The sequence below is a fragment of the Culicoides brevitarsis genome, chromosome 3 (assembly GCF_036172545.1).
Source record: "Culicoides brevitarsis isolate CSIRO-B50_1 chromosome 3, AGI_CSIRO_Cbre_v1, whole genome shotgun sequence".
NCBI classification, from domain to species: domain Eukaryota; kingdom Metazoa; phylum Arthropoda; class Insecta; order Diptera; family Ceratopogonidae; genus Culicoides; species Culicoides brevitarsis.
The window spans coordinates 35,117,695-35,137,866 of NC_087087.1; the positions used below are offsets into that span (position 1 = coordinate 35,117,695).

The 20,172-nt window shown below is 32.6% G+C and overlaps 3 protein-coding genes across 3 annotated transcripts; 1 reads left to right on the plus strand and 2 right to left on the minus strand.

Annotated features, from left to right (window-relative positions):
• Positions 1–2,022: 2,022 nt before the first annotated feature.
• On the minus strand, positions 2,023–12,054 carry LOC134835559 (nuclear pore complex protein Nup98-Nup96). Its single transcript, XM_063850438.1, is given in 6 exon segments — positions 2,023–2,061; positions 2,144–2,263; positions 2,265–2,745; positions 2,820–6,397; positions 10,663–11,796; positions 11,966–12,054. Coding segments are annotated over 5 exon segments (5,340 nt in total). The 5' UTR covers positions 11,785–11,796; positions 11,966–12,054.
• A 93-nt stretch (positions 12,055–12,147) lies between these two features.
• Positions 12,148–15,301, minus strand: LOC134834568 (inositol polyphosphate 5-phosphatase E). Its single transcript, XM_063849293.1, has 4 exons — positions 14,447–15,301; positions 13,119–14,046; positions 12,823–13,061; positions 12,148–12,400 (listed from the first exon to the last, which is right to left on the minus strand). The coding sequence occupies exons 1-4, from the start codon at positions 15,133–15,135 to the stop codon at positions 12,292–12,294; spliced, it is 1,965 nt and encodes a 654-aa protein (XP_063705363.1). The 5' UTR covers positions 15,136–15,301; the 3' UTR covers positions 12,148–12,291.
• A 1,053-nt stretch (positions 15,302–16,354) lies between these two features.
• Positions 16,355–18,919, plus strand: LOC134834225 (CTD small phosphatase-like protein 2). Its single transcript, XM_063848809.1, has 5 exons — positions 16,355–16,567; positions 16,713–18,206; positions 18,265–18,384; positions 18,450–18,552; positions 18,613–18,919. The coding sequence occupies exons 2-5, from the start codon at positions 16,723–16,725 to the stop codon at positions 18,676–18,678; spliced, it is 1,773 nt and encodes a 590-aa protein (XP_063704879.1). The 5' UTR covers positions 16,355–16,567; positions 16,713–16,722; the 3' UTR covers positions 18,679–18,919.
• The last annotated feature ends 1,253 nt before the right edge of the window (positions 18,920–20,172 follow it).

Sequence of the window (20,172 nt, forward strand, 5' to 3'; positions counted from 1 at the left end):
AAATTGAGAAAATATGAATGGAAATCATCTTCAGAATGACTTTTTATTCAGTTTCAAGCTTAAAATTGCTCGAAAATTAACTTGCAAAATTTATCACGATTTTAAGTCAGCATGAGGAAGAATCGTGAAAAATTTTATTTGTTCGAAAATTGAGAAAATATGAATGGAAATCATCTTCAGAATGACTTTTTATTCAGTTTCAAGCTTAAAATTGCTCAAAAATTAACTTGCAAAATTTATCACGATTTTAAGTCAGCATGAGGAAGAATCGTGAAAAATTTTATTTGTTCGAAAATTGAGAAAATATGAATGGAAATCATCTTCAGAATGACTTTTTATTCAGTTTCAAGCTTAAAATTGCTCGAAAATTAACTTGCAAAATTTATCACGATTTTAAGTCAGCATGAGGAAGAATCGTGAAAAATTTTATTTGTTCGAAAATTGAGAAATTATGAATGGAAATCATCTTCAGAATGACTTTTTATTCAGTTTCAAGCTTAAAATTGCTCGAAAATTAACTTGCAAAATTTATCACGATTTTAAGTCAGCATGAGGAAGAATCGTGAAAAATTTTATTTGTTCGAAAATTGAGAAATTATGAATGGAAATCATCTTCAGAATGACTTTTTATTCAGTTTCAAGCTTAAAATTGCTCGAAAATTAACTTGCAAAATTTATCACGATTTTAAGTCAGCTTGAGGAAGAATCGTGAAAAATTTTATTTGTTCGAAAATTGAGAAAATATGAATGGAAATCATCTTCAGAATGACTTTTTATTCAGTTTCAAGCTTAAAATTGCTCGAAAATTAACTTGCAAAATTTATCACGATTTTAAGTCAGCATGAGGAAGAATCGTGAAAAATTTTATTTGTTCGAAAATTGAGAAAATATGAATGGAAATCATCTTCAGAATGACTTTTTATTCAGTTTCAAGCTTAAAATTGCTCAAAAATTAACTTGCTAAATTTATCACGATTTTAAGTCAGCATGAGGAAGAATCGTGAAAAATTTTATTTGTTCGAAAATTGAGAAAATATGAATGGAAATCATCTTCAGAATGACTTTTTATTCAGTTTCAAGCTTAAAATTGCTCGAAAATTAACTTGCAAAATTTATCACGATTTTAAGTCAGCATGAGGAAGAATCGTGAAAAATTTTATTTGTTCGAAAATTGAGAAAATATGAATGGAAATCATCTTCAGAATGACTTTTTATTCAGTTTCAAGCTTAAAATTGCTCGAAAATTAACGTGCAAAATTTATCACGATTTTAAGTCAGCATGAGGAAGAATCGTGAAAAATTTTATTTGTTCGAAAATTGAGAAAATATGAATGGAAATCATCTTCAGAATGACTTTTTATTCAGTTTCAAGCTTAAAATTGCTCGAAAATTAACTTGCAAAATTTATTGAGAAAGAATCGTGAAAAATTTTATTTGTTCGAAAATTGAGAAAATATGAATGGAAATCATCTTCAGAATAAATGGAAATTAACAAAAATTTCAGAAAAAAGTCAAATTTTAAAAAAAAATTGAAAAATTACAGTTTCATTTTAATTTGAAAAATTTTATTTGTTCAATGAAGTCGAATGACTTTTTAGAATTTTTCCCTGCGTTGTCCAATTTGATACTTTACGGTGATCTTTGAATTCTTTCAAAAGCATTTTCAGATACGGGATTTTATCTGTAATAAAAATTTTTAGTAAAAATCTTTTAAAATTAAAAAAAATCAATTTACCATTCAATATAGCATTTGGAGCAATATGTGTCATGATGACTTCATGTGCCATCGACCATTCTTTCGCATGCAAAAGGAACTTTGCTTGATCATCGCGGAATCCGTGACTTCCAGCACGTACAGCTTTCGCGAAATAAATCCACGTTTCAGGAATTCCCAAACGATCGACAATGAAATTTTCTAATTTGATGTAATCCGGATCATGTTTGAACTGAATGTGACGCACAAGAAGACTTTTGATAGCAGCTTCACGTGTTTTGCGATGACGGAACAAATTTCGCCGAATTTTACTTTGAGCTCTTCGAGGGTTTGCTCAAATTCATCCTCTGTGAGGGTTTTTAGTTGATCGACCTAAAAAAAAGGAAATTTTTAAGAAAAAAGTCAAATTTTAAAAAAATTTGAACTTACAGTTTCATTAATTTCAATGAAGTCGAGCAGAATTTTTCCCTGCGTTGTCCAATTTGATACTTTACGGTGATCTTTGAATTCTTTCAAAAGCATTTTCAGATACGGGATTTTATCTGTAATAAAAATTTTTAGTAAAAATCGAAATTGCATTTGGAGCAATATGTGTCATGATGACTTCATGTGCCATCGACCATTCTTTCGCATGCAAAAGGAACTTTGCTTGATCATCGCGGAATCCGTGACTTCCAGCACGTACAGCTTTCGCGAAATAAATCCACGTTTCAGGAATTCCCAAACGATCGACAATGAAATTTTCTAATTTGATGTAATCCGGATCATGTTTGAACTGAATGTGACGCACAAGAAGACTTTTGATAGCAGCTTCACGTCGACTTCGTTCATTGATGTGAAGTAATACGTAAATTGCCCATTGCCATAAACCGTAATTTTCGAGTTGATTGGCAAAGGACATGTGAATTTGGGATCGAGTAACTTCACTTGTGTGTCGATATCCGATAGATTCGAAGGTTTGGAGCAAAAGCCAACTTAAACGGAAGTCCATGGGATCCAAAGTGTGAGTTGCTGGGTTCAAAAGTGTTTCCCTTTAAAGAAAAAATTTAGAAATTTAGACAAAAAATGACAAAAATTGATGTCATTTGGGTGAAAAATGACTTACATTGGATGTGATTTCTTGGAAAATAGATGCAAAATATGATGTCTCAAGTCCTTCAAAGGTTTTTCCGTACGCGTTTCATATTTATCTGTGTAAATTGGTTTCGGTTTGATCTTTTCGATGTCTGTCTTCTCCAATGTATCCTCATAAGCGTACAATGCATCCGTTATCGATGACGTTGGCGACGAAATATACCACAAATGGTATGCCAAAGCCTTGATCCAATCCATATCGTCGTAAATATTGATGACTCCTTGATTTGACTCGAATATCGGAAGACCCGCAACTATCATACATGCCCTCAAACGTTTCTCCTCGATATATTTGTCAGCTTCTACATCTTGCCATAACGCCAATTGATGGTTCATGAGTTGTTTAACTGCTGATCCGCCCGAAAGTTGTGACAATAACAAAGATAAATTATAATCCCCGTTGGAAATGGCAACTTCACAAGCATCAGCTACTTTGTGACAGAACAACAAATCGAGCATTTGATCCATATACGAGTTTTTATGTTTAATTGTGAGCAAATCAGCATCCGTAATGACATCTTCTAACCATTCGGAGAACATATCACGTCGAAACATGACAACATTGTGACTTAACTCGTCTTGTCCTTCGAGTTCTTCACGTTCGCCCCACAAAGCAGCACACAAAGACCAAACTGAAGCAGCGTAAGAATCCAAATTTGTTAAATGACCCAAAGTTTTTGCGAGTTCTTCATGTTCAGCAAGCGCTTTTAAGCCTCCATTCGATGAAAAATAAGGACATTCCATATCGGGATCTCGTTTTATGGCGTCATACTGCAATTCGATCTCCAAATGAGGAACAATCGATTCGGAAAAGTGTTCAATCCTATCGTTGCTTGGAAATTGGATGCGATTTATGAAACTTCTTGAATAATCGGAATCACGTCGACCATAACAATGTTTTGAAATGTGCACTTTTTTGTCATCCACGAGTTCAGATGATTGCGGAAGTTGTAATGTGCTGTAAGGACCCCATCCGATCTTAAAACGTCTCCCATTGAAGAATATCGGATCGATTTTAGTACTTTTGAGTGTCGATAAGAAACTATTATGCAATGGGATTGCCATATCAACGCCCGTTTCATAATAAATTTTGGGCTTAATGATGAGCGGAAGGGATTTTGGACCTTCAGGCATCTGAAAACTCGTTTCCATTTGCACAATTTGTTGCTGTTGTTCACTCGGAACACTCGATTTCATACTTCCAACAGATGTTAAGATGTCATCATCCATTTGAGGGTCTTCACTGACACTACTGAGCGCTCCGGATGACAAATAATTTCTCGCACTTCGACCATAACCGCGATTTGGCACGATCTGATCAGCAGATCCGCAACTTTCGGATGTATCAGAGACAACAGAACGCCCATCATATTCATCATCTGCGAAAAAGGAGGCTTTCATGAGTTGCAATTTGTGCGGATTGTTCATTTCAATCCCCATTGGATTAGTTTGACTCAAAAAATCGCTCTTATTGTGATTTGTCGTATCCATGTAATCCAAAGTGAAATCTTGATCAGCTATAAAACCGCCGAGTTTTCGTTGATCCATCTCGTAAATCGAAGAAAGAAGTGCTTTTTGTTGAATTCCGCCGAGTTTTCCAACATTTTCCGTTTCTTTGTTCAAATTTCCGTTTTTATCCTTATCCGCTTTCATTGCTTCCGCTGTTAATTTGAGTTGTTTCGGATCTGTAGGCGCCGAATCTTCTTCGTCACTATCTGTCAAACCATATTTCGAAAAATGATCGACTTTAAAGACCCAAGACCCGGTGTCAGGTCGATATTCCAAGAAGCGAGTATCAGATTTGTCACAAACGCGTCGCAATTTTCCCTCGAAATTCATAGCTTGAAGGCGTTCGGGATCTTTTATCGGTTCATGCAACGTTTTATCCTGAGGCCATACTTGATCGAGTGTTACTTGCGCCTTTCTATTCAGGCCTTGACCCACAGGAGGTTTATTTTCATCATCCGGATAGACAATAATTTCTTTGTGACGGAAATGGACAATTTCATCCAAATTCAATCCGGCAACGTCGAAACTTTCGTTGAAATAGACATTTCCATAGCCTCGTCGACCAATTGTGAAATTGTTGACAACGCATCGTCCTTGATCATCCATAATTGCCAACAAATCATCCAAACTCGGGATTGTGTAGTAACCTTGACGTGTGAGAACGATGCCCGTTGGATGCGGAGGCTTTTCCGAATCAACGGGAGGCGATTGACTCGTCGAAAGAATACTTTGGTTCGGAGTTTGAGCTCCAACTGACAAATCCGAGTCATCGACAGACTTTGTTTGCGACGCTGTTGTTGGCGAAAATGGAGTTGCGCCTTTTTTCTCCGTGCCTCCAGTCACTAATTCACGCAATGTTGTTTCCATTGCCGTATCTGGTTCTCGTGCTTTGTCGAATTGTACGGTTTGGAGCCATGAAACACGACGCCCGTTATCGACAGGAGGTTGAGCAACTGTTGGAATTACATTGTCGAATTTTTCGCTTGTATCGAGATTTGCGGGTTTTGCGATTTTTTCGCTGCTCGACACGTTCGAGACAACATTCGAACGTAAACGCAACGAATCGTCTAAAGAAACGTTGTTTGATTCTTGCAAAGGCTTCGCTGCGGGACTTCCTTTCGGTTTGATGATCAATCGTTTCGCATTTGGTTTCAGCGTGAAACTTTCCGCGAGACTTGCATCATATTCTTCCAATCCGTCGAACAAACTTTTCTTGCTCAATTGCCCGACAGGCTTGATTTTCACGGCATTCGTTATTGCTGGCGAAACTTTATACTTGTTTGAAAGGGATTCTAACATGGCTTTTTGTGCCGCAGGATTTGTCACTTTTAGTGCTTCATCTGACGTCGTACTGCTCGGTTTGAGGTCTTTATATATGGGATTGTCGCCATATGGGCTCGTTGCCATTTGCAGAATTTGCTGATGAATCGGCTGAGATTGTTGTTGCTGTGCGCCAAATGACGTGTTATTTTGTCCCAAGCCTCCTAACGATGAATTCAAGCCAAATCCGCCCAATGTACTGCCTCCCAAAGCACTTCCCGTGCCAAATCCCGTCGATGTGTTGCCAAATAAGCCTGTTGATTGATTCGTCGTGTTACTTCCGAAGAATCCTCCGGGCTTTTGTTGATTATTTTGCCCAAATAATGACGTTCCTTGACCAAATCCTGTCGTTCCGAGAGGCGCTACCGAAGTTTGAGGTTGTCCAAAACCCGTAAATCCTGTCGCAGGTTTATTCAGAGAATTTCCGAACAATCCTCCTTGCGCAGGTTGTCCGAAACCGCCGAGAGTTGGAGCTGTACTTGCTGCTGTCCCAAATCCCGTAGCAGGTTGCGCGCCAAATCCAGTTGTCGCGGGTTTTCCAAAAATTCCCGTCGATGCTTGACTTGTATTTGTGCCGAAGCCTCCAAAGCCTGTATTTGTGTTGGAGCCAAAAGCGGATGTTTGCGGTTGTGTCGATCCAAACAAAGATGTTTGCTGTGCAGGCTGCTGTTGCTGAGTTTGAGCTTGCCCGAATGGAGTTGTACCAAAGCCTGTTGTTGTCTGTTAAATAAAAAAAAAAGTTAGAAAAATATTTTATTATTTAAATTTTTTATGAAATTTTATATTTTTTTTTTAATTCAATGATCGAAGTGACTTTTTTAAGGTAATTTTTTTTTTATTTTTATGTTCAAAAACATTCAAATACTGTCTTACAAAAAAATTCGTCAAAAATTTTTGCTTAAAAATACGAAAAAATTTTTTAAATGTCTTTTTGATGGTTGTAAAGCTTTGAAATTCAAAGGTATAAAAATACGTAAAAAATACGTAAAAAAATACGTAAAAAATACGTAAAAATTTATCTTATTTTTTTTTAATTGAAAATATGATTTGACTTGTCATGATGAAAAAAATTTTTTTTTTATTTCTTCAAAAATTGACCAGATATCAATGGAAATCAACTTATGAATATTTATTAACTTTTAGCTTTGAAATCCATCAAAAATGGGTTGAAACTTGACGTATGAAAAAAACAACGATTTTTGCTCCTCATATGATAAAATCGTTGTTTTTTTATTTCTTCAAAAATCGATCAAATATGCATGGAAATCATCTTTAAAACGCATAATTATTTAATTTTAGCTTTGAAATCCATCAAAAGTTGGTTGAAACTTGACGAGAGTAAAAACAACGATTTTTGCTCCTCATATGATAAAATCGTTGTTTTTTTTTATTTCTTCAAAAATCGATCAAATATGCATGGAAATCATCTTTAAAACGCATAATTATTTAATTTTAGCTTTGAAATCCATCAAAAGTTGGTTGAAAAGTGACGTGAGAAAAAAACAACGATTTTTGCTCCTCATATGATAAAATCGTTGTTTTTTTATTTCTTCAAAAATCGATCAAATATGCATGGAAATCATCTTTAAAACGCATAATTATTTAATTTTAGCTTTGAAATCCATCAAAAGTTGGTTGAAAAGTGACGTGAGAAAAAAACAACGATTTTTGCTCCTCATATGATAAAATCGTTGTTTTTTTATTTCTTCAAAAATCGATCAAATATGCATGGAAATCATCTTTAAAACGCATAATTATTTAATTTTAGCTTTGAAATCCATCAAAAGTTGGTTGAAAAGTGACGTGAGAAAAAAACAACGATTTTTGCTCCTCATATGATAAAATCGTTGTTTTTTTATTTCTTCAAAAATCGATCAAATATGCATGGAAATATGCATGGAAATCATCTTTAAAACGCATAATTATTTAATTTTAGCTTTGAAATCCATCAAAAGTTGGTTGAAAAGTGACGTGAGAAAAAAACAACGATTTTTGCTCCTCATATGATAAAATCGTTGTTTTTTTATTTCTTCAAAAATCGATCAAATATGCATGGAAATCATCTTTAAAACGCATAATTATTTAATTTTAGCTTTGAAATCCATCAAAAGTTGGTTGAAAAGTGACGTGAGAAAAAAACAACGATTTTTGCTCCTCATATGATAAAATCGTTGTTTTTTTATTTCTTCAAAAATCGATCAAATATGCATGGAAATCATCTTTAAAACGCATAATTATTTAATTTTAGCTTTGAAATCCATCAAAAGTTGGTTGAAAAGTGACGTGAGAAAAAAACAACGATTTTTGCTCCTCATATGATAAAATCGTTGTTTTTTTATTTCTTCAAAAATCGATCAAATATGCATGGAACCTTTCTTCAAAAATCGATCAAATATGCATGGAAATCATCTTTAAAACGCATAATTATTTAATTTTAGCTTTGAAATCCATCAAAAGTTGGTTGAAAAGTGACGTGAGAAAAAAACAACGATTTTTGCTCCTCATATGATAAAATCGTTGTTTTTTTATTTCTTCAAAAATCGATCAAATATGCATGGAAATCATCTTTAAAACGCATAATTATTTAATTTTAGCTTTGAAATCCATCAAAAGTTGGTTGAAAAGTGACGTGAGAAAAAAACAACGATTTTTGCTCCTCATATGATAAAATCGTTGTTTTTTTATTTCTTCAAAAATCGATCAAATATGCATGGAAATCATCTTTAAAACGCATAATTATTTAATTTTAGCTTTGAAATCCATCAAAAGTTGGTTGAAAAGTGACGTGAGAAAAAAACAACGATTTTTGCTCCTCATATGATAAAATCGTTGTTTTTTTATTTCTTCAAAAATCGATCAAATATGCATGGAAATCATCTTTAAAACGCATAATTATTTAATTTTAGCTTTGAAATCCATCAAAAGTTGGTTGAAAAGTGACGTGAGAAAAAAACAACGATTTTTGCTCCTCATATGATAAAATCGTTGTTTTTTTATTTCTTCAAAAATCGATCAAATATGCATGGAAATCATCTTTAAAACGCATAATTATTTAATTTTAGCTTTGAAATCCATCAAAAGTTGGTTGAAAAGTGACGTGAGAAAAAAACAACGATTTTTGCTCCTCATATGATAAAATCGTTGTTTTTTTATTTCTTCAAAAATCGATCAAATATGCATGGAAATCATCTTTAAAACGCATAATTATTTAATTTTAGCTTTGAAATCCATCAAAAGTTGGTTGAAAAGTGACGTGAGAAAAAAACAACGATTTTTGCTCCTCATATGATAAAATCGTTGTTTTTTTATTTCTTCAAAAATCGATCAAATATGCATGGAAATCATCTAAAACGCATAATTATTTAATTTTAGCTTTGAAATCCATCAAAAGTTGGTTGAAAAGTGACGTGAGAAAAAAACAACGATTTTTGCTCCTCATATGATAAAATCGTTGTTTTTTTATTTCTTCAAAAATCGATCAAATATGCATGGAAATCATCTTTAAAACGCATAATTATTTAATTTTAGCTTTGAAATCCATCAAAAGTTGGTTGAAAAGTGACGTGAGAAAAAAACAACGATTTTTGCTCCTCATATGATAAAATCGTTGTTTTTTTATTTCTTCAAAAATCGATCAAATATGCATGGAAATCATCTTTAAAACGCATAATTATTTAATTTTAGCTTTGAAATCCATCAAAAGTTGGTTGAAAAGTGACGTGAGAAAAAAACAACGATTTTTGCTCCTCATATGATAAAATCGTTGTTTTTTTATTTCTTCAAAAATCGATCAAATATGCATGGAAATCATCTTTAAAACGCATAATTATTTAATTTTAGCTTTGAATCCATCAAAAGTTGGTTGAAAAGTGACGTGAGAAAAAAACAACGATTTTTGCTCCTCATATGATAAAATCGTTGTTTTTTTATTTCTTCAAAAATCGATCAAATATGCATGGAAATCATCTTTAAAACGCATAATTATTTAATTTTAGCTTTGAAATCCATCAAAAGTTGGTTGAAAAGTGACGTGAGAAAAAAACAACGATTTTTGCTCCTCATATGATAAAATCGTTGTTTTTTTATTTCTTCAAAAATCGATCAAATATGCATGGAAATCATCTTTAAAACGCATAATTATTTAATTTTAGCTTTGAAATCCATCAAAAGTTGGTTGAAAAGTGACGTGAGAAAAAAACAACGATTTTTGCTCCTCATATGATAAAATCGTTGTTTTTTTATTTCTTCAAAAATCGATCAAATATGCATGGAAATCATCTTTAAAACGCATAATTATTTAATTTTAGCTTTGAAATCCATCAAAAGTTGGTTGAAAAGTGACGTGAGAAAAAAACAACGATTTTTGCTCCTCATATGATAAAATCGTTGTTTTTTTATTTCTTCAAAAATCGATCAAATATGCATGGAAATCATCTTTAAAACGCATAATTATTTAATTTTAGCTTTGAAATCCATCAAAAGTTGGTTGAAAAGTGACGTGAGAAAAAAACAACGATTTTTGCTCCTCATATGATAAAATCGTTGTTTTTTTATTTCTTCAAAAATCGATCAAATATGCATGGAAATCATCTTTAAAACGCATAATTATTTAATTTTAGCTTTGAAATCCATCAAAAGTTGGTTGAAAAGTGACGTGAGAAAAAAACAACGATTTTTGCTCCTCATATGATAAAATCGTTGTTTTTTTATTTCTTCAAAAATCGATCAAATATGCATGGAAATCATCTTTAAAACGCATAATTATTTAATTTTTGCTTTGAAATCCATCAAAAGTTGGTTGAAACTTGACTTGAGAAAAAAACAACGATTTTTGCTCCTCATATGGAAAAATCGTTTTTTTTTATTATATCAAAAATCGATTAGAAATATGGGTTGAAAATTATGACTTGAGCTTAAAACTTAAGCTCCATATGAAACATTTTCTCAATTTTCACTTTTCAAAGGTAAAAAAAAATTTTTCTTACTTGAGCTGGTTGTCCAAAAGTTGATGATGTTTGACCAAAAAGACCTCCCGTTGTAGCGCCTGACGTTCCAAATAAGGGTTTTGCTTGTCCGAAAGGCGTTGCAGTTGCTGCTGAACTCGTTCCAAAGCCTCCGAATCCCGTTTGAGTTGTTGTCGTTTGCCCAAATGGTTTGTTGAAGAGACTATTGTTTTGCTGACTTGTTGCTCCAAAAGCGTTATTCGTTTGTCCGAAGCCCCCAATGGTATTTGTCGTGCTTCCGAACAATCCGCCTGTCGCTGGCGCCGTTGATGTTTGTCCAAAGAGTCCCGTCGAAGGTTGTGTACTTCCGAACATGCCTCCCGTTTGTTGCGGAGATCCAAATAAACCTCCAGTTGCGGCGCCTGCTTGAGGTCCTTTGCGATTTGCCATGTAATCTTCGAGACGCAACTCTTCCAACGACTTGTTTTGGTATTCTTTCATGAACGTGATGCAATGTTGTTTCGTGCTGACATTCGTTTGATTTCCCTTGACGAGAATCGTGTCAGAATCCAGCGTGAGATTGTACTTTACGATTCCCGTTCCCGCATTTTCTTGCGTTGTCATTCCGAATGCCGGAGCAGGAGTTGCTGTTGCTCCAAACATTCCGCCGCTTTGAGCTTGTTGCCCGAAAAATCCTGTCGTTCCCGCTGTACTTGTGCTTGCTTGCCCAAATAACGAAGTATTTTGTTGCGCGGGTTGTCCAAAACCTCCGAATCCCGTGGGTTTCGCAGCTTGCCCGAATGCCGTATTTGAAGCTCCGAACAACGACGTGTTCGCTGGTTGCGTCGTTGCTCCTCCAAACAACGAGGATTGTTGCTGAGTTTGTGTTTGAGGCGTTCCAAAACCTCCGAAAGCCGTTTGTTGCGTCCCTTGCTGTTGATTCGGTTGACCGAAAGCTGTCGAAGTGCTTGCTCCAAACAATCCCGTGCCTTGCGTTTGCGTATTACTGCCGAACAAACTGTTATTTGCAGGTTGCCCGAATGCTGAAGTTTGTCCAAAGCCCGTCGATTGACCGCCAAATGGAGTTGTCGTATTCGCGGTACTTCCAAAGCCGAATCCAGTTGATGCTGGCTGACCAAAAGTTGGTTTTGAACCGCCAAACATTGTCTTTGATCGCTAAAACGAAGAACGAATTATTGAAATTACACAAAAATCATTGTTTACTAAGCGAAATTTCGTCAAGCAACGCGTGAGTCAAACTTGAACATTGATTTTTACAAAAATTTCAAGTTTATTCTCATTACTTGATCGATCAAAATACTCTTTGCCTATTCGCAAAACTTACCTTGCTAACTTTAAATGATTATTTTCTGTATTTTACTCGCAATTTAATTAAATTATGAAATTTTAGTCGGATGTCACACGAAATGCTTGAGCTAGAGGTCAGTGACTGAATTGCCAACATTACTTTGCGAAATCCATCGTTACTTGCCTCTTGTAATAGCGGGAATTCAATTTTTTGGTTTTTTGGAGCAATTTGAGGTAATTTTTTATTACATCACAAAAAAATAAAAATAAATTAAAACAAATCACAATTTCAATAAATAAATAAATTAAAATCTTTGGTTAAATGTTCTCTAAATTCATTAAATTTCTATGAATTTCATTTTTTTACTGAATAGAGCAAACGGTTGATGAGCCAGTGTTGGAATTATTAAGACGTCTTCGCATTCCTTCCAAATAAACTTCTCGATTGAAGAGACCAGCAGCGAGAGGAACTCTAAAATTGTAAGAAAAATTAATATTAAAATATGATTTTTTTTTAATTCATGAAAAAAAATTTTAAAAAATTTCCAATTTCATTAAATTTATGAAAAAAATTTAAACTGAAAAAAATTTCATGAAAAATTTTATTTTTTTTTTAATTTTCGAATTGAACAAAATTTCATAAAAAATTCAAAATTCAAAAAACAATGAAAAATTTAAAATTGAAAAAATTTCATGAAAAAAATATTAATATTTTTAAAAAATTATTATTAAAAAAAGTTATAAAAAAAATAAAATTTTCAAATTAAAAAAAAAATCAAAATTTTAAAAAATTTTCGAATTAAAAAAATTAAATTTTTTAAATAGAAAAAAAATTTTAAATGATAAAATTTTTGAATTTTATAAAATTAATGAAGAATTTCAATTTGAACTTACGAATCAATTCCCGGTCTAACTTGACATTTGAAAAGAGCCCAAACTGGCTTATGATCCGACGAAACTATGCTATTAACGGAATCGTAAGCGAGACACTCGATGGGTTCACAAGATATGCTTGGATTTGTGCTTGGGCGTCTCAAGACACTCGGAGCACGGAATTTGTATAAAATGCGATCGGTATAAGCGGGAGCACGTTGTTTGCTTGACGTATCGAATTGCTGAGTGCCTGGATCGTACTAAAAATGAAAAATTCTCATAAAAAACCTGTTTTAAGGGAAATTTCATTATTTTACCTTGTACGTTGGCGGAAATGTAATTTTTGCTTCTTTGAAACCTTTGAAAGCAGCTCCGGCGGATAATGCTTGTGTGAGTTGATCCGTATGGAGATATCCGTGAGGCAGATGTTCGGGCAACGGAAATTGCGTGTTTTCAATCCATTTTAACAAATTGAGACGTGGTTCACTCAAACGGAAGTTCAAATCGCCGCAAAAGAACACGCAATCGAAATTTGTTGTGACATCTTTGCTTTTGTGTCGAATATTCATATTTTTGGGTAAATCCAAGGCATGAATGATTTTTTTGACATCTTGCACACGTTCCTTGACTTTTTGCTGATGTGCCGTGAGATGCGAAGTTATGAACAAAAATGACGTCCCAAAGATGCAAAAACAAATCGCAACAGCGCCTTTTGTACGAAACGCCGTGCCAGGTCGAACGGAAAAGGAATCGTCTTCGGGCAAGGAACAAAACCAAATGAGATCGCGTCGAAGAAAAACAGCGAGTTGCAGTGTCCCAAGCGATGCTGAGTGAAAAAGAACGTGCGAAGGACCCAACGTTTCTTGTAAAAGCACTTCCCATTCATAACGCTCCGACGTAGATTCTTGCGTACCGAGAACAATCAGATCTGGAACGTGCTCCATTTGATTCGGAAACACAAAGTCATTGAGTTGCGATGGCGGATTTTGTCCATTCATGTTCCATGTACCGACAAAAACTTTTATCGTGCGATCCGGCAAGAAACGATCTAATTCAGAAGGCCCGAGAAGAGGATTTGCTCCGAGTTGTCCTTGAAAAAAGTTGCGTTGCTTCGCTTTTTCCGTGGGAATTAGTTGAACAACGCTTGCTGCCATCAAAGCATGACGTGCTAACGAATCAGCAGTAACGGGATGTTCTTGTCTAAATGTTTCAACGCCATACGGTAAGACTTCTAATGAAGCAGATCTAAAAAAAATTAAAATGTTTAAAAAATTTTATTTGAAAATATAAATTTTTTATGATTTTTTTTTTAATTTTAAATTTTTTTATGAAATTTTTATAATTTTTTATTTTTTTTTCAAATTTTGAAATTTAAAATTTTCCATTTTGAAAATTTTTATTATTTTATGAACTTTATTAAAGAGAACTTTTAAAAATTTTGATTTTTTTCATGAAATTTTGTTCAATTTAAAAATTTTGAATTTTCCATGAAATTTTATTCAATTTAAAAATTTTAAAAAAAATTATGTTTTTTATAAAATTTTGTTAAATTCGAAAATTTAAAAAAATTTCAATTTTTTATGAAATTTTGTTCAATTTAATATTTCAATATTTTTTTTTAAATTTCATAAAAACAAAAAATTACCTTCTACTTTTTCTACTTTCTTCAGCAGTTGCTTCGTCAATTGGTAAGTTGCAGAGATCAGGCGTCGATAAATTCTTATAACTAATGTCTTGTTTGGGATTAAGCTCGTCATGATGCGTCGTCGTCGTCGCATTCGGTGGTAAATATCTATTTCTAAAGCGAGATTTTGATTCCGTTATTGACTTTTGTGAGCTAATTTGCTGTAATTCATTCAATTTTCCGTTTTCCAATTCCAACAGCAAATTCTTGAAACATCCCCGAGGAACTTCAGCAGACCATCTTTTCCGTGAATTCATCGAATTCAACGTTTCCAATTCCAGTTTGAGATGCGAACGGGGGCGAATGTTTGGCTTCACAATCGGAATATCGTTGCATTCCATGGGCGAAAAGGCATTAGCGGGTGCAGATGAGCAACAAAAGGTAAAATTACTTGCAAGGCGATTTACGGCTTTGGATTTCTCCGGTATCATTAAAGGCATGTGAGTATTGTTGTTGTTGTTGTTTTTCGAGCGTCGCATCACAACGGGCGTCAATTCGCCCTCCGAATGACATCCTTCAGGCTCTAAGCTCTTCGGATCGGGTTCGACACGTGACAAGCGTTTTCCAAAAATACCCAATATCGAGCGTTTTTTCGGTATTGAACGATTTGCGGGGTCCTCATCGACAATTGCTTCTCCATCTTCATCCATATCACTCGCTCACGATAATTTTTTTTTCTCTTTTTTTACGGCGAAAGAGAATTGAAGACAAAAATCTTCGCTTATTTAACACTTTATTTGCAAGTGTTTGACTATCACAAGTGTCATTATTGATTCAAAATCGGTCGATGAATGCAAAAAATGACTTTAAAGTTAATTAAACTAAATAAAATGCTAAGTTTTTTAAGTTATTTGTTTGTGTTTATATTTAATAGTTTGCCATAGTGAAGTGAAATAATCAGTACTACAGATAAATTAGGGATATACGGCGCTCTGTAGATGTAGAAGACAGGTGTTCAAAGTAAAAATCCATAAGGTCAACCAAATGTTCATTTTTCTTCAATTTGAAGTGAAAATCAAACTATAATTTACAAAATTTTTTAAAATTCAAAATTTAGAAAAATGAAATTTAAAAAAAAATATTTTTTTATTTTTTTTTTGTAAGAAAAAATTTTAATTTCGAAATTTTTTTTTTTAATTATGAAATTTTTAAAATTTTCAAAATATTCATTAAAATTTTAAATTAAAAAAATATTTTAAAAAAATTTGAAAAATTCAAAGAAATTAAAAAATTATTTTTAAAAATTATTAATTTTTATTTTTCAAAATTCTTTCAAAATATTAAATAAAATTTTAGAATTAAAAAAATAATAAAAATATTAAAAAAATTTAAAAAAAATATTTTCGAAGATCAAAAAATTGTAAAAAAATATTTCTAAAAAAAAATTGCAATTTTAAAAATTATTTTTTAGAAATTCATAAAATTTTAACAATAAATATTGAATTTCAAAAAAAATTAATAGTTCAAAATTTATCATAAAAATAATTAAAAAAATTTTTTTTTAAATTTAAAAATTATAAAAACCAAATTAAAAAATTTTAAAAACTTTTAATTTGTAAAAATTCTCAAAATTTTTAAGAAATTTCAATTAAAAAATTACAAAAATTTTTGATTTTTTGTAGCACCGTTATGATCCCATGTCACAATGCGATTTTTTCTAAATATCCAATGGGTTAATTTATCATTTTCATTCGTCTCATTGACTTTTGAAAATTTGAATTAGCATAAAGGCAAATTTATTCTTCGTATGTGTCGTACAGGCGTAATATGTATATCTCGTACAGCCATGAGTCGTACGTCGTACAGTAAATTTTGAATTAGAAAATGAAACTGTTGTCATCTTTCACATTCGTCTCATATGGACTTTTCGCTACAAGCGCTTCATTGGATTGATTTTTGTAAATGCAAGTGAAAAGGTGAATTAAAGTGATTAAAAGTCGAAATTTTCCCGCAATTCTGGATGCAAGGGCACTTGCACGCAAGGGAATACAGGAATATCGCTTTGAAATTACGAAATAGGTAAAATCGCGCGTAAAATTATGTCAACAAAGATTTTCGCACCAAACAACTACGTCACATACTGTAAGTACATCTGAAACACACATACATTCCTATATGCGATTGCTTGGCAATTGTGTGTGTAAAAAAAGTTTTCACTTTTTTAACTCGAATTTTCTTCTCTTTGTTTTATTTTTTGTTCTCTGTGCCTTTGGGAAAACCATGGAAGGATTCGGAAAATGTGGTTACGACGTCGTGAAGGGCGTTTACGACGCGGAGCGGTTCTCACGGGTCCGCGAAAACCAAAAAACGCCTACAAATACAGCAAGCCCAGCAGTGGCAACAACAAAAATAACAACAATAATAACAACAACAACAACAATACGATTAAAAACGTAAAGTGCAATAGTAACAACAAACAAATCGGGTCTTGTAAGAAAGATAAACAACCGTGCGGAGGTATTGCGACGCGATCTCAACGTAGTTTACGGTCGAACGTGGGTGTTTGCATTCAGGACGATGGCAAGGAAAATCGCTTGGAAGTCGTTAACAAGCGTCGAAAGATGGGAAAAGCTCCGTTAAAGTCGCAATTTGAGAAAATAACGCAAATTGTGTCGCAAGTACATGAAAAAACGGTGAAATTAGGCGAACAATTGTCCTCGTCATCCGTTACTGCAATGGTTGGTTCGTGCGAACTTGATCTCAAATCCGTATCTCAATATGAATGTGATAGTACGACAGGCGTGGATAGCACCGATGCTCATTACTACCCAAGTTCGAGCGAAAGTTCGAAATGCTCGAGTGTCAGTAACATGGAAATAGCTGTTCCCGAAATCGATTCAACCACCGACACGCTTCCCGATGCCTCCGTTAATTTGGCAAGTACTTCCTGCCTCTACTCGCAAACGAAGGAATTTGTGTCATATTTCGACGATGAGTCCTACAAAAATGCCGAAATGTGTTCGTACACAGACTTTTTGCCGATGCCCCTTTTGAACCTTCGCGGCACGTTTTTCAATTGCAACGACGCCAATCCATCAGGAGCAAATAATACGGAAACAAATGATCGCATCGACGCAACTACAATCGAAAATCTCAAGGCATTAGCCAATTATCCTCATATTGAGTGTTCGCCAAGCACTTCTGCTTCAACAGCTTCAAATAGTAACATCATCACATCGTGTCATCAACAACAACAACAAACACAGCAAGAGAACAGCTTAATTTACAGTGCACCCGAAGAAAATTACGATCAGTGTCACGATCAAGACAAAGAAACGGATTCGGATGAACTTCAAAGTGACGAGCAACTCGAATGCGAAGAAGGAAATGATTCTCATGCAAATTCGCAAGACGATATGCAATGGGATGCCTTCGATCCGTATCTCTTTATCAAGCATTTGCCTCCTTTGACGAACGAAATGCGATGCAAATGTCCCGCTTTGCCGCTTAAAACTCGTTCCAGCCCGGAATTTAGTCTCGTTTTGGATCTCGACGAAACACTCGTGCATTGCAGCTTACAAGAACTCTCGGATGCGAGTTTCAAATTTCCCGTACTTTTCCAAGAATGCAAATATACCGTCTTTGTACGAACTCGCCCACACTTTCGACAATTTTTGGAACGCGTTTCGCAGTTATTTGAAGTTATTTTGTTCACGGCATCAAAACGCGTTTATGCAGATAAGTTATTGAACTTACTCGATCCTGAAAGGAAGTTGATTCGGTAAGTTTTGAAAAAAAATTTTTTTTTTTTCCATTTTTAATTAATTTTTTTTCGACAGTCATCGTCTCTTCCGCGAACATTGCGTACTTGTCAATGGAAATTACGTCAAAGATCTCAACATTTTGGGACGAGATTTGTCTAAAACGATCATTATCGATAATTCGCCGCAAGCATTTGGGTAAATATCATTTTTTTTCCTTCATAAAAATATCAAAAATTAAAATTTTTTGATTTTTTTTATAGATATCAACTTGAGAACGGCATTCCCATTGAAAGCTGGTTTGTGGACCAAAGCGACACGGAACTCATTAAACTTTTGCCGTTCCTTGAGAGTTTAGCCATGATGGTAATTTTTCATTTTTTTATTAAATTTTTCATCAAATAACATTTTTTTTGCTTTCCACAGGGACAAGATGTTCGTCCTCATATCCGCGAGAAGTTCAGGCTTTTTTCCTTTCTACCGCCAGATTAATTTTAAGTTGAAATTTTCTTTTTTTTTACTACGTAGAAAACGTACAAACTCCTCAAAACAGATCAAAAGTTGAAATCCGAACAAATTTAAAATTAAAAAATAAAACGAACAAAAATTAAGTTATTTAATTTAAAAAAGTCGCTCATAATTAATAAAGTTAAAAATAAAAAATTGCCGTCGTCACGTGAAAAAAATCTTTTATAGAAATGTAAGAACGAGAAAACTTTATTTAGCTTTAACAAAGGTGAAGATTATTATTATTATTCTTAGTAGAGTTTATTTATTAATTAATTATATATACAAGAAAAAATAATAATAGAATTTATTATTGAAAACAGAAAAATCACGTTGAAGCATTATATTAAAAATATGTCAGTTGAACATAAATTTAATATTAATTGTTAACTCAAATGAATATTAAAAAATAAAAAATGTGAAAGAAGAGTATTTGTTGGATTTTGTTTAAACATTTAAATTAAAAGAACATTTATATATTATCTGTTTTATATTTTGAGAGTTAATTTTATATCCTTATTATTAGATGTTAAACTTTAAGTCAAGTCGCCTTCATTTTAAGCTTATAAAAAGTTAAGCTTGTTTTCTTCCATTAAAAATTAAATTATTATTATTATTAAAAGATAATTATTTATAAGGAAAAGTTCCATCAAAAAGTTGTTTGTTTTTCGAAAAATGCACTGAAAATACAAAATTTCGGTCCAATAGTTTGGAAAGTTGTAAACAAATTTTTAATAAAGTACTAAATCAATATATAAAACTTTAATGTTGTAGCAAAATATTTAACAAAAAAAACTCTTTTAAAAACACAAAAATTGTTGTTAAAATATTTAATTCAATTTTTGGACAAACATATTTACAGAATTTCTCAAAAAAAAAAAAAAATAGTGCAAATTAGTCAACGTCATTATCACGCAACAAACACATTTTAAAAAATAAAAAATCATTATAGCTAAAAAAAATAATTAAGAGTTATACAAAGATGAGAATCTATTCTTTTTTAAAAAGAACAAGAATTCATTGAGTAATTTAAATAAAAATTAATATTATATAGTCAAATGAAAAAATAAAAATTTTTGAAGCAAAAAGCACATATAAATATAAATGAATTTAAAAATAAATCTAATAATCACAATTGTAATGCAGGTAACACACTCACATGTTTGTTAAAATAATAAAAAAAAATAAAATTATAAATATAACAAAATAATATAATAAATAAAATATAAAATAATAAAAAAAAGAAAGAAAGATGGCCAATAATTAATTTTAATATTAATTATTATTATATAAAAAAATAGGAAAAAGAACGCAGAATCGGTGAAAGTTTTGAATGTGAAGTCAATGAACAAAGAAAAAAAAATAATAAAAGGAACTTTTTTGGATGTAGTAAAAAAAATTCTTTTCTTTTTTTAAGCCCAGAATTTAAAAAAAAAATAATTTTTATTTAGATCCTCAATATTAATTTAAGCCTTTATT